The 26,695-nt window shown below is 36.1% G+C and overlaps 1 protein-coding gene across 1 annotated transcript in view; it reads left to right on the top strand.

Moving 5' to 3' along the window:
* The window catches only part of SGCZ (sarcoglycan zeta), a 462,338-nt gene that overhangs the window by 385,944 nt on the left and 49,699 nt on the right, over positions 1–26,695 (top strand). The window contains exon 4 of the mRNA XM_059384510.1: positions 15,866–15,988. Coding sequence (XP_059240493.1) covers positions 15,866–15,988 — 123 coding nt within the window. The remainder of the gene's footprint in view (positions 1–15,865; positions 15,989–26,695) is intronic.

Raw genomic sequence — 26,695 nt, 5'->3', positions numbered from 1 at the left:
TGCTCTCGCGTCCGTCTGTTTTTCTCTCTCTCTCTCTCTCTGAAATAAATAAATAAAAGCTTTTAAAGAATGGTTTTTACTAAATACAGAATTTTAGGTTGTCCTGTGTGGTATGTCAGAGGGTGTTATTGCAAAGATGTCACTCTCCCATTTTATCTCTTACATTATTTCCAGTAGGAATCCTAGGCTCCCCTTAGCTTTATTATTCTGTATATAAAAGTGTCCTTTTTCTGTGATTACTTTTGTAATTTGTACTCTACCACTTGTTTGGAGCAGTTTGAATGTTTTAATTTGGTATAGTTTTCTTAGTATTATTGTTTAGGATTTGTTGTGTGTGTTCAGTTTTCATTAACTTTAGAGTTTTTTTATCCATTATTTCTTCAAATATTTTGTCTATCCTCAGTCCCCTTCTCTTCTCCTTCAAGAAAAGTATGTGAACCCACATGAAGTTGTTTAAAACGTCAGTGATGTTCTCTTCATTTAAAAAAAAATCATTCTCTCTTTATATTTTATTATGGATCACATTCACTTGCATACGTATTTTTTGCAGTGTCTAACCTACTGCTAATCCGATTCATATATTTTTTGTTTCATTGTAGTTTTCATTGCTGGAAGTCTGAGTTGGGTCTTTTGTCCATATCTCTAACTTTTGAGCATATAGCATACAGTTATAATAATCATTTTACCATTTATAATGATAATAACAATATATAATAATAATAATAATAATAATAATAATAAATATATAATAAAATATATAATAATCATTTTATTACCCATTTATGCTAGTTTTACCATTTTTTTAATCAATTTTGAGTCACTTCTGATTACTTCTTATCCTTATCATGGGCCATGTTTTTCTGCTCCTTTATATGGCTCATAATCTTTTAATGTTTGATGTGAGGCAGGGTACATTCTACTTTTTTTGTTGCTTCATACTTTTTGATTTCTATAAATATTCTCAAACTTTGTACTGGATGCAAGTAATTGAAAATGGATTCATCCTTTAGTGTCCTGTATTTGAGGTTTCTTTGGTGGATCTGTGGCTTTGCTAGGTCTGTGGCTAATCATTCTGTATTATGAATTGTGATTCAAGGTTTGCCTGAGTCCTCTACCAAAGCCCCGTTATGATATATGTATACTCTTTTCAGCCCTGTGTAAATGCCAGATACGATTTCCTCTATTTCGTTACCTGACCTAGATAATTTTCTCACATACCTGCAATGATATATAATCTACTGATTATATGAGGGAGATCCTCTGATGTTCTCTAGAGTTCCTTTCTCTATGCATCTCTGTTCTCTATGGTACTCTGTCTGGAAAGTTCTACCTGTCATTCTCTCCAGAGTCTCTGATCCTTCTCCATAACTCAGGAAGTTATGTGGGTTCCACCTGGGTTCCCTGTCTTCGCACCACAGACTGGAAACTCCCTTAAAGCACTAGCTTGCAATGTGTGTGAGCCCATCTCATTTGTTGTTTGTCTGTTAGGTATTACTGCTCTTCACTCCCTGATGTTGGGTGTCTTGAAAACCATAGTTTTATATACTTTGTCTTTTTTGTTGTTATTTCAGATGAGAGAGTCATTCTGATCTCAGATATTCCATCTTGGTCAGAGGAAGAAATTTACTTTTATCATTTTATTTATTTTCATATCATTGTAAGCTATTACAACATCCTTCATAAACCTTAGAGCTTAGAACATAGCTGAACACTCAAGTAAAGTGTGACCAAAATAATGTGACACACTCACCATCTGCTATTTATATGACACTTTTTCATTCTAACTAGGATTACACTAGACTTCTGATACCAATTTCATTGTGTTCACTAAGTTTTATATCTCTTCACCAACAAGGTTGACCTTACTCTGGTCATATTTTTAGTTCACATCAACAACTGGCCATCAGAGAATACCTCTAATAACATACAATAATCCAGATAGATGTGGTTTAATCAATCTACATTTTAACAGGATCATTTTTCTCGCTCTTCAGCATTGCATCTCTAGTTACACAGTCTAAGGTAATATTTACTACTTAAACCCATCTGACAAAGTTGTCTAATAAACAAAACACTTTTCCCCCCAGCAAATGTTGATAATTCTCCCTCTTCACATTCTGTTTTTCAAAGGATGTCCCTTTATTCCCAGCAAAATCTACCTATTTTTTATTTCTTTTTTTACATTTTTAGAATTATTTTTATTTTTTTATTTATTTTTATTAACATGTAATGTATTATTTGTTTCAGAAGCACAGGTCTGTGAATCATCAGTCTTACACAATTCACAACACTCACCATAGCACATACTTCCTCAATGTCCATCACCCAGCCACCCCATTCCCTCCTCCCACCCCTCTCTTGTCTAGCAACCCTCAGTTTGTTTCCTGAGACTAAGAGCCTATTATGGTTTGTCTTCCACCCCAGTCACATCTTGTTTCATTTTTCCCTCCCTTTCCCCTGTCACCCACCCCCCCCCACCATGCCTCTCAAATCCCTCATATCAGAGAGATCATATGATAATTGTTTTTCTCTGACTGACTTACTTCACTTAGCATGATACCCTCTAGTTCCATCCATGTCATCACAAATGGCAAGATTTCATTTCTTTTGATGGCTGCATAGTATTCCATTGTGTATATATACCACATCTTCTTTATCCATTCGTCTGCTGATGGACATCTACGTTCATTCCATAGTTTGGCTATTGTGGACATCGCTGCTATAAACATTCAGGTGTACGTGCCCCTTCAGATTACTACATTTTTATCTTTAGAGTAAATACCCAGTAGTGCAATTGTTGGCTCTATTTTCAACTTTTTGAGGAACCTCCATACTGTTTCCAGAGGGGCTGCACCAGCTTGCATTCCCACCAGCAGTGTAGGAGGGTTCCCCTTTCTCCACATATTTATTAAAAAATGACTGTTCCCTTGTGCCAACCTGTCAGGATCCTTTAGAATTCTCATTCTATTAAGTAGCTATCCCTCCAGTTTTAGTGTCAAGTGAAAATTTAATTAACATGGCATCCCTCTATACCTCAAAATGATTAATAAAACATGTTGTTCAGATAAGAGTTTTCTTATTAAACTACAAGCAGTTACAACTTATCAGAATAATTTTAAGCAAGTATAAAATAAACACATGTTGAATCAAATAAAAGCTAGACAAGTTTGGGTGCCTGCATTATAATATCCTCTCATTTATTTAGATTGTCATGAACCAAAAGGTAATTTGAAAGTGAAGTACAATTATTATGTGAAAAACAGTGGACAACGATCGTAAAAAATGTGCAATTTGTTTAAGAAAAGGAGATATAATTATCTGTGCTTATATTTGCTAAAAGTAAAAAAGTTCTCAAGTAACAACAAAAATTGTTCCAGTTAAGGGAAATGTCAGAAAAGGATTTATAGGGCAGGGGTAGAAGTGAGACTCATCCTGTAAAACTTATGCTTTTATCTTTTATAAAATAAAAGTGCATTACCTTGTCAAAAGAAAAGGTGATTTATGAACAATAATGTAGGAGCAAAGAATCTGACAGCCCATTAGACATAGTCTCCTACTGAGAGATCTCTGAAGATAGTATTTCTTCTGCCAACATAACCACAAATAACATATGTAAAAAGCATATGTAACTGTAGCAATTTTAAAATGATGTTATCACTCCTTGCAGTATATACAGACATACACACCCATCATACATAATTTTTAGTAAGTATGAAGTATAGTCTCTTATGGAATACATCACTGATTCATTCATATTTATTAAATACTTCTAGATTCTTCTCCCTGATAATTTAATTTTGAAAATGAAAATTGTATTCTAAATTCAAATGTATACTCCATGAAGTCTACCTACTGCCCTTTTTTACAGTAGTTCATATCTTAATAACCAAATATATGTTGGAAAGACATGAAAATAATATTGAGAAACTGATGTGCTGACATCAATTTCATGCTTATCTCATTAGTGAAAATGAACACTTGGAAGAAAAAGAGATTTGGGTGACATGTATTTGTATTTAGGTGAAATGTATTTGGCTAGTAGTATTAAACAGAGGCTTAACTAGAATTCAGGAATAAAAGCTCAGACATGATATGCAATTTATTCATAATTATTTTACCGGTTGTTTTTATTAAAGAATGCTTGGAGGTCATAAAACATTTTAATATCTCAATGTAATATTCCTTTTCCAAAATATGCATGTTATGGTAAGAAATAGTAGACATTTACTTATAAAAGGTAGTATTTAACAATATGCATATTATGTATTGTTAAGAAAGAAATGGGGAATGGATAATAATACGTAGGGTAATGATCAAGCAGACCACTAAGCAATAGATAGAATAGTATTTTTTCCATATTATCATTGTCATTTCTATATGGAAAGAAATCCTTTTAATTTCTTTACCCTTTTCTTTGAGTTTCTGTATCAGAAAGAGACCTAGAAGGAAAAAAAAAAATGGTACAGTGAAAAAGGTATTTAAGAATGCCCCTGAGCCATGTCTACACTTTTATGAATAGTTTCTTCATTGTGTTTTAAACCCCTCCTCACTGCACATTTTCTTGTAAATGTTAAAAGTAACTATATTAATGGATAAAATTTTACATTTTATGTAAATGTACCCAAACCCCCACATCTACTATTCAATCACTTGAAAACATTACTTAACAAAATCAGAGCATTCCTTCTGAATATAGAGCAATTTAAAAGATATAATAAGAGCATTCTGTTTATAGCCTCTTCAAGTTAGTAGAAAACTCATAATTCAAGAAGTTGTCTTTTTTGTTTGTGGAAGAAGCCTATGGCTTAATTTTTTTGAGGTTTTATTTTCTTTAGAAATAAATAAATAAAATTGCTAATTCTTGGGGCACCTGGGTGGCTCAGTGGGTTAAAGCCTTTGCCTTTGACTCTGGTCATGATCCCAGGGTTCTAGGATCGAGCCCCACATCAGGCTCTCTGCTCAGCAGGGAGCCTGCTTTCCCGCTCTCTCTCTGCCTGCCTCTCTGCCTACTTGTGATCTCTGTCTGTCAAGAGAATAAATAAAATCTTAAAAAAAAAAAAAATTGCTGGGGCGCCTGGGTGGCTCAGTGGGCTAAAGCCTCTGCCTTCAGCTCTGGTCATGATCCCAGGGTCCTGGGATGGAGCCCTGCATCAGGCTCTCTGCTCGGCTCAGCGGGGAGCCTGCTTTCTCCTCTCTCTCCCTGCGTGCCTTTCTGCCTACCTGTGATCTCTTGCCTGTCAAATAAATAAATTTTTTAAAAAATTGCTAATTCTTTCTTCTGCTAGTTCAGATCTACTATGGAGTGAATTTTTCATTCAGTTATTGTACTTCTAAGCTTCAGAATTTTCATTTGCTTCTTTTACAACTTGTCTATCTGTATTCATAGTCTTTATTTGATGAAATATTTTTTCTACACTTTCATTTAATTCTTTAAATACAGTTTCCTGTAGTTTTTTGAGTGTGTGTATACTGGCTGTATCCTGGCTACTTTAAGCAGCCATTTGAAACCCTCGTTTGTTAAATGTGACATGATCGTTTTCACGAGCAGTTTCTGTTGCCTAATATTTATCATCTATGAGTCCGACTTCCCTCTTTCTTTGCATGTCATAATTTTTTTGTGGAAAATTGGAAAGTATTATATACACGTAATACTTTTCAAGTATTAATAGGTATATATATTATACATAAGAAATATATTGTAGCAAGTTTGCGTATTGGTCCTCCACCATCACCCTGAGGACTTGTTATCATTATTTGCTTGCTTATTTCTTTAGTAACTGACTGGATTATTCTATCAAAGTCTATTCTTACTCTCTGTCCACACCCTGCCCCTCAGTTTAAAGCTTGTGAAGTTCCCAAGAGAGTGCAGCTCTGAGCGTGCACGTGGCCACCAGGGGTAACAGTCACCTTAGCAGTGCAGTGACCTCTTTCCTTGATCACACCCTGCTGATAAGCTATCCTAATTTCTGGTTGGTTGCCATATTGTTTTATATATTGTCCTGAAGCATAAATTGTTTCAAGGACTATAGTTTAGCTTATGTCTCTGATAAAGCCTTTGGTCTTCTCTTAATTATTTAAGCCACAGCTGCCTTGTTTTTGAGTGCATCCTTAGGTTTGAACTTTCTCCAACTGTTATGCAAATAAAATCTTCTATGGGAAGAGCTTCAGTTTTCTGTTCTATAGCCCATTTCTCTTCTTGGGCAAAGTCTCTGAACTACAACTGGAAGAGGAGATAATGGTAAGTTTCTTTCTGAGTGGCGCTCCTGCTTAGTAGCCAGGCATTTGGCAAAGCTGGGGATTGGATGTTGTCAGTTTTGTATTTAGAGATGAACATCAGATTAAATATTATAAATTCCTATTTATTTGGGAACAGACTTGGTGATATCACCTTCATTGGCCAATAAAATAAAATGATATAAAATACTTCTAAGTGAAAGTTAAATGATAGTTTTAAGTTTGCCAGATGCTTTTCTCTTGTTGCCACAGCTTTGAAGGCAAGTGTTGAGATGGAGCATTTGTCATTTGGTCCCTGAGTGACTATTGTGATTCTAGCTAGCATCCTGCTGAATCTTGCTGGAAACTAGCATGAGCAAGAAACAGGCATTTGCTGGGCTAAGGCACTCTAATTTGAGGAATTGTTTTATGGGATTATAGACCAGATTTTTCTTTCTGATAGAAGACCTTTAACATAAGTACCCCATTTGGTCATATTTTCAGAAACCCAAGTCTGATGCTTGTTTGGGAATCAGAAATAATGCTTTTCAATGCAAACAATTCTAAGAATTCCATGTAATCATAAAAATATGCATTAGCTATAACAAATCAACAATAATACACAGTTGCCTAACAATATTTAAAATGGTCAGATTAGAATCAAAACTATTTTATACTAGGATTTTTAAAATTGTTTATCTTGAAGTTTATTCTTACAGGTAATTGATTTATAACACTAAAAACAAGTTCCCACTAAAGGAAATTCAGGGTCAATCTACCTAACATTAAGAGGAATATGAAACAACTTTTATGTAAAAACTAAGTAGCAATAAGCAGACCTCAAATATTCTTACTAAAACGTGTTAGCAGGTAAGGGTATCTGGGTGGCTCATTGGTTAAGTGTCTGATTTTGGTTCAGGTCATGATCTCAGAGTCCTGGGATCTCGTCCCACATTAGGCTTTCTGCTCAGTGGGGAGTCTGCTTCTCTCTCTGGCTCTGCTCCTTCTCCTCACTCATGTTCTCTTTTTCTCTCTCTTTCTCATAAAATATTTTTTAAAGTATTAGTAGGTAGTATAAATAAATATGCTAATGCTACTCTGTAGAGAAGGTGGTTACCTTTTCATGACATTTTCAAAAATACAGTTCTCTGTCTGGAATGGTTTCTGTGTACATTCTCTTACATTAGAAAAGTAAATACATATACCATTACTGTGACTTTCACTATGATATTTAAGTGATAAATTAATTGTCAAAGTTGGATGTTCTTCAAAACAGAGAAAAAATAATCTCAAAATTTGGCAAGAAATTTATACATAATTGGTACCATGAGATTACATTATTAGCTGAATACACCTGCAGAATTATACTGCCACAACTAAACAAGTTATATTACATATAATTTAGGGAGAATTTGCATAAACATATATTAGAAAACTGTTTGCACCAACTCTTTTTTTTATGCTTGTGGTGATGTGTAACACAGATACACATGTTAATTGTTATTTGAAAGAGAATGCATTTTAGAAAGGAAGAAAATTAAAAGGATTGAGGAGTTCCATGAAATTATACTGATAGATGTGTCAAAATGTAGCAGAAGTCCAGGACAAGCTGACAAGAAAGAGGGAAAAATCCCGAGAAGTTAGTTGTTGTTCTTATGAAACTTATGTTAAAAAGAAATAGGCTGCGATGGGAAAAATTTTAGTTCGATATTATTAAGAAATGGCTTTTCAATTCTTATGTTCTTTCATAAATTATGTTGCATAATCTTGGACATGACTAATGTCTGCTGAAGAATTAAGCAATGAGAGATTACCAGAGAACATCAAGAATTTGTTTTCTTCTCTCTCTCATAAAAGCAATTTACCACAAATGTAGTTGTAAGCAGTCTCTTCTCATTACTTAAATATTCACTGATACTACTCATAAGTAATTCTATCAGATAGTATTTTTTTCACTGCATGCAACATGCATCTTTTGTTTCTATTTATTCATTTATAAATTAAAAGAACATGAATGACTGTGATACATAAAAAATTATAGAGAATAATATTTCACTTACCAACTTTGTGCCATCCATAGTTTTGAAATGCCATAATTTTGTGTTTGCATAGTATACAAAAAACAATATTTTATGCATCTGCTCTTCAACTGATCCCCTTAAACAAAATAACAAGTCAAAGATGTATGATTTCACTCCTCTTAGACAACATTGCCAACAAAAGTGGAATAAAGACATATTTTACCTCATCCTGTCAAAATTCAGAGAGGCCAGGACCAGGAGAAAATACCATAATAATTTATGAAATGGCTGGCAAGGAAGTCATACCAGGTAATGATAATGATTAATTAATTAATAACATTGTTATTATATGATTATGAATCACCAAAAAAGACAAGTATAAAAGATAACATTTATACCATTAAGTCTAGTTTTGAAATTGTCTAAGTAGAAATTTAGTTTGCTCAATGCAAAGGCTATAAGAGAATTTGCCTCAGGATATTATGGCATCCCTCCCCCAAAAGTCCTAGAGCATATTTCTTTTACCTTTTAATTATACTCTAATGATATGTGTGTGTGATGGTGGTGGTGCAGTGTTTGTGGAAGATTTTCTAACTTCTGTTTAATAAAGATAAGCATGATAGAGAGGGAGAGAGAGAAGGATGAAAACAAAGAAGAAAGTACTGAAAAAGTGAAAACAATGCAAAAAGAAACTCAATTCAGAATTATGTTCTCCTCACTGTCAGTGGGGTGGATGATATAATAAATAATATAATATATGATATATATATATATATATATATATATATATCATATAATAGGCAAGGCCAGGGCTATATGACTTTATCTCTGACTGGATTGAGCCATTTTTTTTAAAATTTTTAAAAATTAACATATAATGCATTATTAAATTTTTAAATTAACATATAATGTATTATTAGCCTCAGGGGTACAGGTCTGTGAATTGCCAGGTTACACACTTCACAGCACTCACCATAGCACATACCCTCCCCAATGTCCATAACCCAACCACCCTGTCCTTATCCTCCACCCCCTGGAAAGCCTCAGTTTGTTTTGTTTTGTAAGATTAAGAGTCTGTTATGGTTTGTCTACCTCCCAATCCCATCTTGTTTCATTTTTTCTTTCCCTACCCTCCAAACCCTCCACTTTGCCTCCCAACTTCCTCATATTAGGGAGATCATATGATAATTATCTTTCTCTTATTGATTTATTTCACTTAGCATAATACCCTCTAGTTCCATCCATGTCGTCACAAAGGGCCAGATTTCATTTCTTTTGATGGCTGCATAGTATTCCATTGTGTGTGTGTGTGTGTGTGTGTGTGTGTGTGTGTATGTGTGTGTATATATATATATACATATATACATATGTATATATATATACACCCCATCTTATTCATCCATTCATCCATAGTGTGGCTATTGGGACATTGCTGCTATAAACATTCGGGTGCATGTGCCCCTTTGGATCACTACATTTGTATCTTTAGGGTGAATACCCAGTAGTGCGATTGCTGGGTTGTAGGGATGGACTGAGCCGTTTAAACAATAGTTTCAGGTTTGGATCTATGTTCTTCTCATCCTCCTGCTTTTCTCCCCACTTTTCACTAATGGGCTGATAGCTAACCTTAAAAGCTTAAATTTTTATCATACCGAGCATCTGTGATCTGAAAAGAAGAACGTGCCTCTTTTTCAAAACACAGAACAAAAATCAGGAGAGTGAGTCACATATTTGTGTCTGAATTAATTGCTTTGTTTGGAGAGAATAATATCCCTATGAGAACTGCACCACTTCTAGACAGAGAGTCAGCCCACATGCCCTCATGTTCTGACTGTGGGGAATATATTGTCAGTAAAGAAGACTGAGGAGCAGTGGCATAAAAAAGATATTTACTCCAACAGTAGTCAAGGAATTCTAAATTGAAACAACTGTGGCATACCTTCTAGGAACTCAGATTGGCAAAAATTACAAAGTCTGATAACAATGAGTGTGGACAATGATGTAGAACTACAAAACTCTCATACTCTATTGGCAGGATACAACCAGTTTGGAAAGCAGCTTTTTATTATCTAGTAAATTTGAAGTACATTCTCTACGATCCAGCCATTTCACACCCAAGCATCAGCTCTAGAATTGCTTGAGTGTAGAAGGAGACTTGTGAGAAAAACATCCATAGCATCATTGTTACTGACTCTGACAGTCTAGCAACCTATAAGGTTACCAGTAGAAATGGATCACTAACTGGTATATCCATGTAATAGACAATAGTGATGAAGGTGAATAAATGAAAGCCAATGTATCAAAATAGGTAAATCTCACAAACCTAATACTGTGTGAAAAAACCTAGTCACTGAAAAATACAAGTACTGTAAAGTTACATGTTTGTGTACGTATGTGTGTATGTGTATATGCATGAATAATTAAGTTACAAGATGGAAGTGACAAAAACTCATTTCAGGATAAGGCTGACATCTAGAACTCCCCAAGGATGAGGGACATGTGATTATGCTGAAGAACACATTATGCTGAAGACTTGTGTTGGTAATAACTATTTCTTCAGCCAGGTAACAACAGGGTAACAACATGTATACAATTGTATACAATTGTTATGTGTATAAGATTTTCATATCTTTTTTAGAAGGAAGATGGAAAGCAGTAGCATGTGATCATAGCTATGGTATAGATGGGCGAGGGAGTGGTAAAGAAGGCATAAAAGTACAAATGGTGGAAATTCCAAGTCGTTAACATTCGGTGTAATAGTAGTTTCAGGTGTACAATGTACTGATTCAACACTTCATACAACACCTGGTGCTCATCACAAGTGCTCTCCTTCGTCCCCATCACCTGTTTCACCTATTCCCCATCCCCTCTGGAAACCATCAGTTTGTTCTCTGGAGTTAAAAGTCTGTTTCTTGGCTTGCCTCCCTCCCTCTTTTTTTTTTCCCCCTCCCCTTTACCCATTTGTTTTGTAAAAATGAACTTTTATTGAGGTATTACTGCGTACAAGGCAGTGGTCCAGACACAGGATGGTAGGAAGGCCCAGGTAGAGAATGTAACCTCAGGGTTCCTAGAGCTACCTTATTTGCTGGAGAAAAAATGGCTATTACTCTGCTTCCAAAACACAAATCAGTTCCTGTGGTTGGAGGGGTAAGTTGTGGGGACAGGGTATGCTGCTAATCTCTGACCGGATCCAGGGTAGATTGCAATTGCCAAAGGCTCAGGAGCTCTTGTTCCAAGAGAAGCCCCCCAGCCTGGCCCCTGTAACCTTTCCCTCATTCTGCTCCTTCTTCTCTCCCTAAATACACTCAGGGAAAACATTCGGCATGAGAGTTTTTCATGACATACGTAGTATAAAATAAAGTACAATGCTTATTTATATTTATATTTTATGTAAGTAGCTTCTTTTATTTTATTTCAGCTTCTTTGTTTTTGTTTGTTGGGGGCCCATGGTAATTCTAAAACAGGAATTTCAGAACTCTGTATTTAGTAGACTCTATTGACTCTTGTTTTTGGTTTTCTTGTGGGAATTTCTAATCTTTTAATAATACTCTTCTTCAAGACCTTGAAAATATTGACAACCTGTAAAATCAGAATTATATAGGAAGAAAGATCCATCATGATATGCTTGAGGAAAACACACCAGAGATAATTAGACATATCCATTTTGAACTTTGCCTTGTTTTCTTTAAATTAGGACTAAATAGTACCAAGAGGCCCCATGGAAATATATTACTTGAGCCCCTGTAGATATTTTTATTGGAGAAAATTTTCCAATTCATGTGTTTGACTGATTTAATGTAGAAAATGCAAAGACAGATAAATTCCTGGAGCCTCTCTGTTTATCAGCAGATATGCCTTCGCCTACTGAATATGACTGTCAGAAATGTGCACATTCCAAAAAGGCAATGGAGCCATCTTGGAGGAGAAAAGAAATTAGCTTTGTTGTTGCTTTGTTTGTTTGCTTTTAAGAAATATATACAGAACATTAAGCAAACTAGAGAAAATATTTGGATATATATTGAATACTTCAACCCTTTTGTGGAAACTGTGTTTTGGCTTACGTTTTCTCTCTTTTTCCTGCCAATTCTCTTTACTTATTTTATCCCTGACTGCTCTTTGTTTGATTTTGAAGTTGTTAACATAAACTTCCTCAGATGATCTTAAGGAAGCATTTAGTCTTGAGATTTTAGCAAGTTAGTGTTTAAGATGACTTGTGAAGGGGTGCCTTGGTGGCTTAGTCGGTTAAGCGTCTGCCTTTGGCTCAGGTCATGATCTCAGGGTCCTGTGATGGAGCCCTGTGTCTTCGGGGTCCCTGGTCAATGGGGAGCCAATTTCTCCCTCTCCTTCTACACCTCCCTCTGCTTGTGCTCTCTCTCTCTCAAATAAATAAAATCTTTTTTTTAATCTTAAAAATATGAGATGACTAGTAAAATACAGAATAGTCCAGATAGCCCTATCTCCCACGATCTATTTGCAAAGGAATCAGAACTCCTTACGCAGTTATCAGGCATATTGCTTTCCTGCAACTCTGGAAGCATTGCTGGTTGAGAAAAAATGCAACTGAGCGTTACTGCCCCTCTGATCAACTGAATCCTGAGTTGACCTCACCTAGCGAATATGTGAAACTAGGAACATGAAAAATAGAATAAGACAACATGAAATATGTTATGGCATAATAAATTCAATTTCATATAGCCTAATGCATTAACTTTAAACATAAATATTCACAACAATGCAATATGTGTCTAATTATGTGAATTTACTGCTTGCTATTTGCAGAAAAGCAATGTACAGAAGTACAACATATTCAAAATTATTTTCTGATTTAAAATATTTACAGCCAACATATTGTAAATTCTTCATAGTTTTGCCTTCTGAAATTTTACTAATACGTTGAATAAAGTGTAGTCTACGTATTAATTTATATATCTATTTTTAATTGAATGTTTCTTCATGCATTTATTTATGGCCTAGATGCATTTTTCCTATTCCAGGTGTGCATATGTTTTACTTGTTTATTAGCTTTTGTTTATTTAAATTTAATGAATTAAGATTTCAACTGACTTTGTCATACCCAGGTACTCTGCTTATATTTCTACTTGTTTATGTGACACACAGTATAGCATGTTTATGTTAATAAAGTATCTTTGATATAATGAGATTAAATGTTATGCCAAGAAATCTTATAAATTTGTGACCATATATAGCATGTGTGTGTATGTATTATAAATATTATATACATATAGTGATCTAATGCACTTTAGTGTCATTAAAGTCACTGATATATTTTGTGGATCAATTTACCCAATGAGTAAGTATATTTGAAGATAGCCGCATGCTGTACAAGTTAAGGTTTTATATGAATAATATCTAGAATATCTTTTAGGGAGTTCAGATTTAGTGTATGTCTGAGTGCCTTGAAGATTGAGACGCAGAAGCCTCCAAACTTAGAAGCCACATTTATTAACACACCAGCCCCAAGCACAGTTTTTTGAACCTCACCCAGTTGGGTTACTCTGGTTTAAAGATTAAAAGCACAATACAGGAAGGTAAGATCATGATTAGCAGATGACACACTCAAGTGAATACAGTCTGCTGAAATCATGTTTGCCAGATCAAAGGCAATAACTGTCACCAAGAACAGTAGGTCTTCCATGGTTTCTTCAATATTGTCATTAGATTTCATAAGGAAAGTGCTTTGCTTAAAAAAATGTAACAGACATTAAAGTACAATTCATACTATTTTGATCTTGACAGCCTGCAAGGTTAACATCAGTTTTATCTGACTTAACATTGTCGTAGTTTTAAAATTTTCTATGTGAACCTGAAAACATGTAGTTTCTTATAAGGAAAATATACATCTTGTTTTCAGAGAAATTATCCCACATATTATCAGAGTTTGGAATTAATACTTTCCTCTTGTTAAGTTCCCCGCAGAAGCTATGATGGTGTGGAGGTGTAAGATACATAAGCCCATAGGCTAGAACTGGGAGCAGGGCTGAGGTGGGTTTGAGAGCCACGGAAAGGGACAGGAAGCTTACCTCTGGTATTCCTTCACCTATCTAACTTCTTACCCTAGGTACCCCTAGAAATCAGACTCAATTTTAAATTTGGAGGAAATTTTGGGATACAAGGATGATCTTATGTTTTGAATTCCTAGGGGTCATATATTTAAAAAATAATGATGGTACATTGTCTCAGTGTGTTTGGGCTGCTATAACAAAATGCTATAGACTGGGGAGGTTAGGGGTGAGGTTAAACAACAGAAATTGATTTCTCACAGCTTTATATACTGGAAATTCCAACGGCAAGGCACTAACATAGCCAACGTCTGGCGAGAGGCTGCTTCCCCACCTGTACATACCTGTCTTCTCACTGGGTCCTGACTTGGCAGATAGCAGAGAGAGAAAAGACAGACTTACAAGGTCACTAATTCCATTCGTGAGGCTCTACCCTCAGGACCTAATCACCTCCCAAAGACCTCCTAATACCATCACACGTGAGCTTGGATTTCAACATAGGAGTTTTTGGCAGACACAAACATTCACTCATAGCATATGTAAAGTAAATGAAAAGGGGAATGCACAAGTGGGATGTGTCTAGGTCCCTGACTGGGCTGGACTGTATCTGATAAGAGTTTCTGATGTAGATAGCAGAGGAGACATTCTCCAGATCTTAGTAGGAGGGGAAGACATAGCATATGCCAAATGTGTGATGCCAAATGAAATAAATTGCTCTTATGGAAATAGCAATTCTTCACCCTCTAGCCAGTTTGATCTTCTTGTCAAAGCCCTTCAAACTCACAAATTAATCATGTTTTCCAAATATGGAACTGCCTTTGTGATTTGTAGATGGATTAATATACAAAATTGTCCAATTAAATCAGAAACAGGTATCCAATTACATGGTATAACTATATTTATTTAATGCTGTATCTTAATAAATCAAGAAAGTTATTGATGAGGAGATACATTGGGGAGGACTAAAAACAATTTTTTTTTGCAAGATCAACTGTAAAATGCATTCACATTCAGTGATAATCAGGGGTGAACAAATTACAGTGTTAGCATATATGAAATGTAGAAGTAGCTGAAGGTTCACAGCTGAATAATGCTTCACAAGTACTTTGTGATGTAGCAAACATGGGGACTATTGTCTGCTTACAGAAAGAATATGGGAGTCATACTATCTACAAGTATTTATTGAGCATTTAGCACGTACTAGGTATAAAGCCAAATTTTCAGGCAATAGCCAAGAGCAAAGAAGATATCATTTCTCCTTGTGTATATGCGAAAGCTTTTTTTTTTTTTTTTTAATTAGCTAAACATAAAAACCTTGTTAGGACAATGTCAAGCATTTAGAGGTCAGATGTATGCCCAACTGTCCTAGCCCAGCAAATTGTACCAACTTAGCCTACTGGAAAGGATAACAATTTAAAAATATTAACTCAGGTGTAAAACATACTGCAGAGATAAAATAACTAAATAATACCTGTGTTCCTCCCTTTTTCTAATATATATATATTAGAAATATATATATATATATATATATATATATATATATATATATATATATATGTTGATGGTTTCCTGCTTACCAGTTTCATTTTTAAACCTTTCCTCTGACCATAGGAGCTGATGCTGTGGAAGCTCAGTGTAAAAGATTTGAAGTGAGAGCGAGTGAAGATGGCAGGGTGCTGTTTTCTGCAGATGAAGATGAGATTACCATTGGGGCTGAAAAGCTGAAAGTCACAGGTACCGTAGTTTGAGGTTTTGGAACTTTGTTTACTTCTTGAAAGAATATGGAACTGAACAAGAACTATGTTATAAGATGTATGATCCCCATGCCGAAAGTTGAGTTCACGTAATAACATGATCTCATATCATTGGATTTCCCAGGAGTCTTCAAATAGAAGACAACTGGTTGTGGTGACAGAAGACAATGTAAACACTGTGAAACAATATAATCACTGCCTTCATGATATGAAAGTAAAACTGTGTGTCCTAAGCGGGGGGAAGGATAGGCGGAGGAAAGTGGGTCTGCAGAATGGAAGAAAAAGTGGGGTGCAGACCGTGAGAAATGCTAACTCAAGGTGATAGACAATTACAATTCAGGGGTATCATTTAAAAGTAGAATATATGCAAAAGAACTAAAATGTAAGTATCAACTAGAGAATGAAGTAAGGGGAAACTTACAAGTAAATAAAATTATCTTCTTTGGCTTATAATTATTCTCAAAAGTGTATATATCAAGATATAGTGCTATCCTGGTATGCAGGGTGGTTCAGTCAGTTAAGCATCTGCCTTTGGCTCAGGTATGATCCTGGGGTCCCGGAAGTGGCCCCCACATCCGGCTCCCTGCTCGGTAGGGAGTCAGCTTTTCCCTCTCCCTCTGCTCCTCCCCCGTGCTAGTGCTCACACTCTCTTTCTTTCTCTCTCTCTCTCAAATAAATAAATAAAGTCTTTAAAAAATAAAATTATAAATAAATTTAAAAAGGAATGGTGCCATCCACATGTTATTTAGAAGTTGTTAAAGTCATTATTCTAATATTAGAGCTATTAAAAAGTCAATCACTAACTGAAATTAAGAAGCAAAAACAAAAGCAGAAATCAAAGTTAAAAGCAAGGCTGAGAGCGGGGAAAGATTTATGAAGACTATTTTAAGCACAGTCTCTTCGAATTACTTGATTTGCAATCATAATACATGTAATTTCAATAACATTTAAAAAATACCCAAAGAGGCCTACATTAAAAAAAAAAAAAAGGTGAAATAAGCTTGACCTAGTGTTTCCCAAATTTGAGTTTAGGAGCAGCTCATGGGATATCTATCCTATCTATTTAAGTCCTACTGAACCCCGTGGGCCATCTGAGAACAGGTAATGTAGAAATTGGTCTCTAGTCTCAGGCTGTTGGGGTTGAATCCTCCCTCTACCATTCAATATTTAAGTAAACCCTATGCCTCCAATTTTCCTTCATCTAAATGACTGAGATGGTGATGATAACTTTAGTATTCAAATTATACCAGTGTATGTGTACACACCTATGTGTACATGTGTGTGTTTAGAATATTTATAGCACATAATGAAGACATTGTAATAGTCAGCTCTTTATATTTATTAAAAAAGATAATATTAATATTGTTAATGTTCCAGACTTGAGGACTTATGTGTATTTCAAGAAAGTTGTACTGCCAAATGATACTGAAATTCAAAAAAGCTAATTTTTTTTTTTTTTTTCAGAGAGAGAGAGAGAGAGAGAAAGAGGGCGGGAGGCATGGGGGACAGGGCAGAGAGAGCATCTTATCAAGTCCCACACCCAGTACAGAGCGCAACGCAGGGCTTGATCTCACGACCCTGAGATCATGACCTGAGTGGAAATCAAGAGGCAGATGCCCCTCAACAAAGATAGTTCAATGGGGATCCTCACTGGGCCTCTTTGGCTCAGGTAACAACCCACTAGCACTGTCCCTACTGACTCCCACAGCGTCCTTTCTCTTATGGGATATTCGGGAGAGTAGCTGGAACCTGCACCGTTGGGTTGGTGTTTGGAGTGTCCCCCATGACTGCCCAACTGCCTCATCTCCTTTTGTTTCCTCAGTTTCCTTGGAAAGGTCAGGAAAGGAAGCCCCACAGGGGGGCAAAAATTGACCTTTCTAAGCCCTGAGTCTGGGGGGCACGGGACAAAACAAAACACATGAGGGCTTTGGTTGGCATGGAGCACAGACAAATAGAAATGGACATTGACTTTAGGGCCCTTGGTGCTAACATTTGATTTGCTGGTTGGTGGGAAAGCAGGGAACCCAGGTAGAAATACACTCAGGGTGATTAAGCAGACGTGATTTCAATATTTAACAATCTTTTACCTTGGTAGTGTCTACTCATTCCCAGCTTTAATCCTAAAATAGCTTTTAAGATATCTTATCTAAAAATTATTTCATCCATATTTGGATATTCCCATTGAGTACTTTGCTTTCATAAGTGACAGGAAGTTATACCGCTGTTGACAGTTTTTATGAACTCATGGAATTTTAACTTCCTCTGATCTAATGTTGACTTGTCTCATAACAGTTGCAATGAAATGCTGTCTTTACAACATTAGATTCAGTTATTAGTTTTTAAATTTTTCTTTGAGGTACATGGATACTCCTCTTTATTTTCCTCTTTTTCTTGGTAGCCTGGCTGCCATCCTTAGTTTGTTAATGGGAATTATTAAAGTGCTCCCTGAAAATCTGAGTTCTTCTTTTCAGTTAACTGCCTTCAGGCAGTCATCTCTGCTAACTTAGTCTCTCCCCGCCCCCCAGTGTACGTGTGAATGTGTGCACGGGACATATGCATGGTGTATGTATATGCATGTATGTACGTCTGGATATGCAGGTGGATAGGTACATATGTTTCATTCTGGTTCTCTTTTTCCATTTCTTTCTGTCTCAAACATATACACATAGCTTTGAATTTATTCTTCATACTACTTTTGGTCTTTGTCCTTTATCTCAGAAAATCAATCAGTTTTAGAGTAGGAGTCAGTACCATATGCTTCCAGAAGATCCAAAATAATAATATAATTTTGATTATATTATAATCAAATAATTATAAATTATAATTTCAGAATATCCTAAATAATAATATAATATAATTTTAATAATGACGGCAGAATCCAACCAAAAATTTTTGTGAGGGTTTGAAGTGTAACATTTGAGATGAGGGAATGAGAGTGTCTGTAACAAGCAACCCCAATTTCTAACCTGATGTGTATGTACAAGAGGCTCCAGGTTATTAACAAAGAAATGCTAAGTTGGCAGTATTTTAATTGGATTAAAACTCCCCCAGGTTCCAGTGTATTTTGTTACTCACAGAAGAGCCCGTTTACCCACAGACATGCATAGACACAAGCATACACACACCCTCTCAAATTCCTGCTAGGTCCTTTCTCTCTTAGCAGGATATCGAGTATTTACTGTGCAGTAGCTTTTTTTCCTTCCTGCAATACTTCTAAAATAAAGAAAAATAAAGACAGCAAGGGCAAATATGATTTAGAATTTCACATACTTAGAGGAAAAAATTGTGCGTCGCATTGCATACCATTTAAAGGCCCAGGGATTGATTAGAAACTCACATCCACTTTGAAGCAGCGCTTGAATCATTTGACAAATAACACTACAAAGAGACATGGACTCCAGGGTGCTTCATATAAATTAGGTAGCTGTGCTGACAAGACTTCAAAGTTACATGTGACAAGAGATCTGTGTGAGGTTGATTCTAGAATTTTAAATTTGTGGCACAAATTTTCTATTTAAGCAATAGCCATTGGAATTACAATTGATTTCTTTCTGGCTTTTTATAATTTACAAGCAGTGGCATTTTGTACATGGACTTCTCTTCCAAGGTGACAGAAATGGATGAATTTATTTAGACAATGTGTCTATACACCTGAGGCAAAATCACTTATGACTAAAATTATTCATAGATGTAGCATGGCTCAGGATATTTACATTTACTCTACTTAAAAAGTAGCAAGGATTTACCCAATACGTTCACATACTCCTAAGGTGCAGGAGGAGAGAAGGAAAATCACAAATGGTTACCTGGACACCCACAACACGCCTCATTACCCCATCACCATGGTAAGCAATCGCGTGCCAAAAATTTGTCATTTTTTACTCTTGTTATTACTTGAGTTGCTCAGTAATTGTTTGCTTAAATCTTAATTTGAAGCTACTTCTTTGACCTTAACCCACCCTCTCTACATGGCTAAATGTATTAGAGTGTTACACGTTAGCTCACATATGCATACTTGAGAAGTTTCTTTTCATTAAAATTCGTCAAAGATACTCCTTATTGCCGTTATCTTTTGAGACCTAATATTGGTCTAAGGTATCACTTACTGCAATTATCTTTTAAGACCAGGTAAACAAATAAAAGATATAAACCTTTACACTTAGAAGACTCTTAAATTTAGTGCTTTCAGGCAGAATCAATCAACTGCAATCTGCACTTTCATTTGTATTCCAAGTAGTATATTAACTTAGAAAACAAAGAGGGAGTCTAAGTCCTTTGACTTTATAAAGTGAAAAACTTCAGCCATGTCAGCTACCTCGATGTTAAATTTTATGCTATGGGTTGGACGTAGACCTCTCTGTTTTGTTTATGAGAGAAAAGAGGAAAAACAGCTAAAGGTATAAGGAGAAAGGATATCTCCTTTTTATCAGGCAGTAGAAATTAGAGCTGGCAATCTGAAAAAAAAAAAAAAAAAATAGTGAATCTCAACCCTGCACCCACCCTGTGCCCTAATGTTTGGCTTGAAAGCCAAGACTATATCACTGCTTCGTCCCTGTTCTAACTGAATGATGGGAGAATAGACAAGTTCCAGTGCTTGTTTGACAACGGAAGAAGGGATTTTCTGAAGAGCTGCCTCTTAAATTAAACGCCATGCTTCTGGGTTGAAATCAATATTTCCTGGTTTGTTTTTATTAGTTAGTCTTCTACGTCCTGGTTCTTGTCTGTTAAATTGGCACACTGTGTGGAGGTCAGCTTTGGAATCAAGCTTTCGATTGGCTAGGACCATTGTTCCTGCAAGCTGTCCAAATGCCAAGAACGTGGTAACACACAGCCCACAGGACAGAGCCGCTTGGTTTGAATAGCATCGGGAAAAATGTGATTAAACCCAGAGCTGAGAAAAGTGATATGCAATCCCTTAACTGTCTCAGGTGTGGCATTTCAAGTCTGTGGACGTGGGTAAATCACTCTGTTTTCTAGTTGCCTTTTAGAGTTACTGACGATACAGATTTTAGAGATGCTAAAGATTAGTACCACTCTATCTCCCCTGATACATCTCCAGGTAACAAAGGATTGCAGGTTTTGAAGTGTATAAATGAACCATGCCATTCTCAAACAATAAGGTATTTGCCCTGAGCACCTTACTGACAGTCCTCTCCATGACTTACTGTATTTTTCCAAGCTTTCCTTTAAATGTTCCCTACTTTAACTAAAGCAAAACTTATTGAACATATAATTGTGTAATAGAAACCTAAAGGAAGTTGTAAAAAAAGACAACTCCTTTATAAAGGTTGGAGTGGGGGCTTGCATCAACATCTATGTGTGTTGGTTTTAAAAATTTCCACTGATGTTTAAATTTCTTTTTTTTAAAATACTTTATTTGTTATTCATTTTTACTTAAATTCAGTTAATTAACTTACAGTGTATTATTAGTTCCAGAGGGAGAATTCAGTGATGCATCAGACACATAGAACACCCAGTGCTCTTTGCATCATGTGCCCTCCTTAATGTCCATCACCCAGTTACCCCATCCCCCCTCCCTCCAGCAACCCTCCTATGATTGAGTTTCTTATGATTTGTCTCCCTCTCTGATTTCATCTTATTTTATTTTTCCCTTCCTACCCCTGTGCTCCTCTGTTTTGTTTCTTAAATTCCACATACCAGTGAGATCATATGATAATTGTCTTTCTCTGATTGACTTATTCCACTTAGTATAATACTCTCTAGTTCCATCTACATCATTGCAAATGGCAAGATTTCTTCTTTCTTTTTTTGAAGGCTGCTCAATATTCCAGTGTATTTATGTACCACATCTTCTTTATTCATTCATCTGTCTGTAGACATCTGGGCTCTTTCCATAGTTTGGCTATTGTGGACATTGCTGCTATAAACATTGGGGTACAGGTGCCCCTTTGGATCACTACATTTGTATCTTTGGGGTAAACACCTAGTACTACAATTGCTGGCTTATAGGGTACCCCTATTTTCAACTTCTTGAGGAATCTCCATACTGTTTTCCAGAGTGACTGCACCAGCTTGCATTCCCAGCAACAGTATAGGAGGGTTCCCCTTTTTCCACATCCTCGCCATGATGTTTAAATTTCTTATGGGCCTTAAATCCACAAAATGTCTTAAAGATCTAATTTTTCCCACCACTCTGTAAATGAATAGTCTGGTTTCTTATATATTGCGATGACATTCTAAAAATATGTTACTTATAAAAAATGGTCTACTGGAATTGCTTGCAGTTTCATTGTTTCTTTACTGGCTGTCAATCAGTAAAGGTGATTGACTCCTAAAGGTGACCCATATTCCTTCTCATGCTTTCCATGTGTCCTGCTTCCAAGAACACTGGGTGAGTTCCTCTCTTGATTCAGATCCCTCTAACTTTCCCTCCTGTTGCATCTCTTTAATTTCCTTTTCTGCCTACAGCTGGAGAAAGATTATCTGCTTTTAATAGCTCATATGATTACATTGCCTATTACATTATCCAGATACCTGGATAATCCAGGATAATCTCCCGATTTTAAGGTCACTGATTAGTACCCCTAATTACATCTGTAAAATCCCCTTTGTCATGTAACATATTCACAGTCTGTGGGGTTTAGGATGAGAACATCATTGGTAGGGGGCCTCGTTATTCTGCCCACCGTACTATGCAAATGATTGAATCTCTTTAAGCCTTTTTTTTTTCTTTCTATGCTGAATTTTCATTTCAGTGTTATACAGCTTCCTAAGTATAAATATTTGCACAATATACAGCAATTATGACATCCAGAGGGAATGTCTTAGAGAAAATAAGACTGCAGATATTTTATTGCTTTATTGCCCAGATTTGAACAAGGTTTCAAGCTGGTAGATCTACAGCTGGGAGTACTACCAAGGAGCACATTTTACAGTCACAGGAGACTGACCACATAGAACACAGGAGATTTTCTACCAGCTGACTGGAGAGGTTTGCAACAAACAGATAGCCTGAATGCAACCCGAAGTATACTGTACTCACCCAAATTGGAAAAATGCATTTGGCAAAAATAATAATAATACTATACAAAATACACACAAAAATATTATTTGTAAACAAGCAGGTAAGCTGTACATTAAAGGAAACTAGAGAGTTTAAAAGCAAAGGCTGCAAACCATGACTGGTCTTGATGTCTGAATGCAGAAGAATTGGGTTATGACAGTCTCCACACACAGATACAAATTATAAATGTTGAAACCACTTTTCTTTTTCTTCTTCTTCAAAGGAGCATTATAAGAATCACCTACCACCTAGGATTTTTGGTGAAGGTAAAAGATATATATGAAAATCACTTAGGCCCAATCCTGGTACAAATCTGGTATTTAATAAATGCCACCATGTAATAATTTTTAAACATAATTACTGTTCTAATTTGCTTAATATTTTTTAAATACTTAAAAAAATAAAAGACATCAGACAATGGATGAAAAAAAAAAACAAGAGGTGAAAATATGTGAAGTGAAAATCTTATTCAATATTAGAACTGGGGAACTGTATACTTCACTGGATATTTGGAGATATTTGAAGACTTTGTGAGAGAATATAGAAAAAAGGGTAGAAGAAGATGGATAATACTAGTTGTATTCTCAAAATGTTCATCTCTCTCATTTAACCATGCAGACATAGACAGGTTCTGTGAGGCATCCAATGATACATGTTCCTTAGAAACTACACCTCTGTACGCCTCTAGTTCATGATATTGCCCTTGTCCATAAATCTGGGGCTGTCACATACCATCATCTCTGCATTCCAGCCTGGGGGAAGTGAGAAAAATAGGAAGCAGAACGAAAAGACTTTTCTTACAATATCCCAACCTGGAAATAGCACTCATCACTTATATATTATATCAGCCAAAATTTAGACACATGCTCATGTGTAACTGCAAGGGTAGCAAAGAAATGTTAGCTCTAACTGGGCTATGTTCTTTTAAAATTTTGGTTGGGGCACCTGGGTGGCTCAGTGGGTTAAGCCGCTGCCTTCGGCTCAGGTCATGATCTCAGGGTCCTGGGATCGAGTCCTGCATGGGGCTCTCTGCTCGGCGGGGAGCCTGCTTCCTCCTCTCTCTCTCTCTGCCTGCCTCTCCAACTACTTATGATTTCTCTCTGTCAAATAAATAAATAAAATCTTTAATAAAAAATAAATAAATAAATAAAATTTTGGTTGGTGATTTCTATTGATAAAGGAAGAATAGATTGACCGAGAAAACCATTTCTGCCACAGGAAGTGATGTAATAATTTAGAGTTATAATATGTAACTTCAAAGGGAATGAAAGAAAAAAATGCATAGTTTTAATATATTATCCATTAGACAGTATCACCCTTCAAAATGGCTCTTAAATCTTCCCTGTTTCAATGCAGCAATCACCTTTATCTATTTTACCTATCGCAGAAAACTTCCATGCATTTAATTCTGACATATCTACTTTCTGAAAGTCATTACTATCATGTCATTCAGTAAATCAAGACCATATCTTCACTCCCTGTTGTCATCTTTATTAAACTGAAACCTCACTTCCATTATCAAGATTCTTAAAAATTTTAATATGACATTTTTCTTATTTCTTTCCAACATACACACTCTAGTTGGATCAGTCAACTCATTCAGTTTTCCATCTGTCTGCAGCTGAGAATGCTTGAAGTCCAGGATTGAGTTCCACAGAGTTATTATAGTGGGAAATTTTTCTGTTTAGGCAACTCAGAATGTATAGAGCTGTGTGAAAAGAGTGAAGTCAAAACCAGTGGAGAAATTCCAACTGGAAGCACCAAGGAAATCCCAAATATCAAGTCCAGATCATTAAGGGGTGAGGTGAATCTGGAGACTGAGACAATATTGCAGAGCTGAATGGGGACAAAATCTGGGTGAAACCAAGTTAAAAATAAACAATTGTGCTACATGAATTAGGGGTAGAAACGAGTCTTAACTATTTGTTTAATTGGTTAAAGGCCTAAAGTTATAGTTGTAAAAAAGTAACCCAAGAGGCTGATAGCAGAGGAACAGATACTTCTTTTCTGCCTCTTCCTACCCTCCTAACTTCCTTTTTTCTTTCCTAACTTCCTTCCTTCCTTTCTTCCTAGAAGGTGGGCAGCCAAGGGCAAAGACAGACCAGTACAGCAGGAGCCAGCATGTGGAGGGTGAAAAAATAGGTCAGTGACATTTGAGGTAATCCAAGAATGGCGTCTGTGTAGCTTGGGAAGGAAGCATGGCAGGGTCAAGAGCACACATGAGGAGGGCATCGGGGAGGTATAGCGGCCCATCAGGTTTTAAGATGGGATACAGGTGGGAGATTGGACAAATCATTAAATATGTTGATACCCTTTTATGTAGAGGAGATACGTTTCTCACTCATTGAGAAGGGTAGCAGAGATATGGAAAGGAGAAAAGCTAGAATTAATTCTGTGTTGTTGGACTGGAAGTACTGGTGTGAACTCATGCTTTTCAGTTCCTAAGAGTAGATAGAGAAATAACTATAGATTCAAACATGTGTCAATATGTGCTTGCTGCAGGGGCGCCCGGGTGGCTCAGTGGGTTAAAGCCTCTGCCTTCAGCTCAGGTCATGATCCCAGGGTCCTGGGATTGAGCCCCACATTGGGCTCTCAGCTCAGCAGGAAGCCTGCTTCCCCCCACCTCTCTCTGCCTGCCTCTCTCTGTCTACTTGTGATCTCTGTCAAATAAATAAATAAAATCTTTTTAAAAATGTGCTTGCTAAATATATAGCTATGCATTTCCTAACCCTATGTATAGGGATGGCTGTGGATTAGTGATTCCAGGAGCACTGAACACAACTAGTTCTCAGATTTTATTTCAGAATATCATTCTCCAATAAAAAGAATTAAGGACTTTTGGAGGAAAAAATTCATGATACTGAAGCTAGAGAAAGAAAAAACTAAAATGAGAAAGTGCCTTTTTTATACGAGGAAGTAAAGAAATACTCAGTTGAGGATGGAAACATGTCAAAAACACAGGAGCCAGTTTGAAGAGGTTCCTAAAGGCACATTGAACATCAATACGTATAATGAAGATGAGAAATTTGACTTCTCGAATAAAATAGAAATCTATGAATCTATATTGATATAAGTAAATAAATAAGAAAAAGATAATCTCTCCCTTACAGTGGGATGTGAATTGAAAATGTAAAGCAATTATGGGATTAGAGAGGTCCCATTTGACAATCAGCGAAGTAATCATTATTTCAGAGGAAGATATCACTGGATGGTAAAATTAGTGAGAGAAAGTGAGATAAGGCTGAGGTTTAGAGAGCCTCAATACATATTTAAAACAAAAATATTAATTTTAAAAGTGAGAAATCAACTTTCCAGTGAAGCTCTGGCTGTCACCATGTTACTCAGAAGCATCCCCAGTCATGGTACAAATCGATGCCCTGACACACCTGCTAGGCACAAGAAGATCTGAGGGTCGCACTTGTATTACCTCAAACAAAATTGCATAACCTGAGAACAGTCATAAGGATATGTATTACCAACTCAAACTGTGAGGCATTCTACAAAATATTAAGGCCATAAAATTTTGAGGAACTCTTGCAGGAACTGAGATACTCGCCAACTGGGTGTACCATGTGATTCTAGATCATATTCCTTGTCAACAAGGAACTTTACTGGGGCAAATGGTGTTCTAGCACCCAATTTTGTGTAACACACTACCCCACA

Source organism: Mustela nigripes, chromosome 18 (genome assembly GCF_022355385.1).
Source record: "Mustela nigripes isolate SB6536 chromosome 18, MUSNIG.SB6536, whole genome shotgun sequence".
Taxonomy (NCBI): domain Eukaryota; kingdom Metazoa; phylum Chordata; class Mammalia; order Carnivora; family Mustelidae; genus Mustela; species Mustela nigripes.
This window is presented reverse-complemented; position numbering and strand designations above follow the sequence as displayed.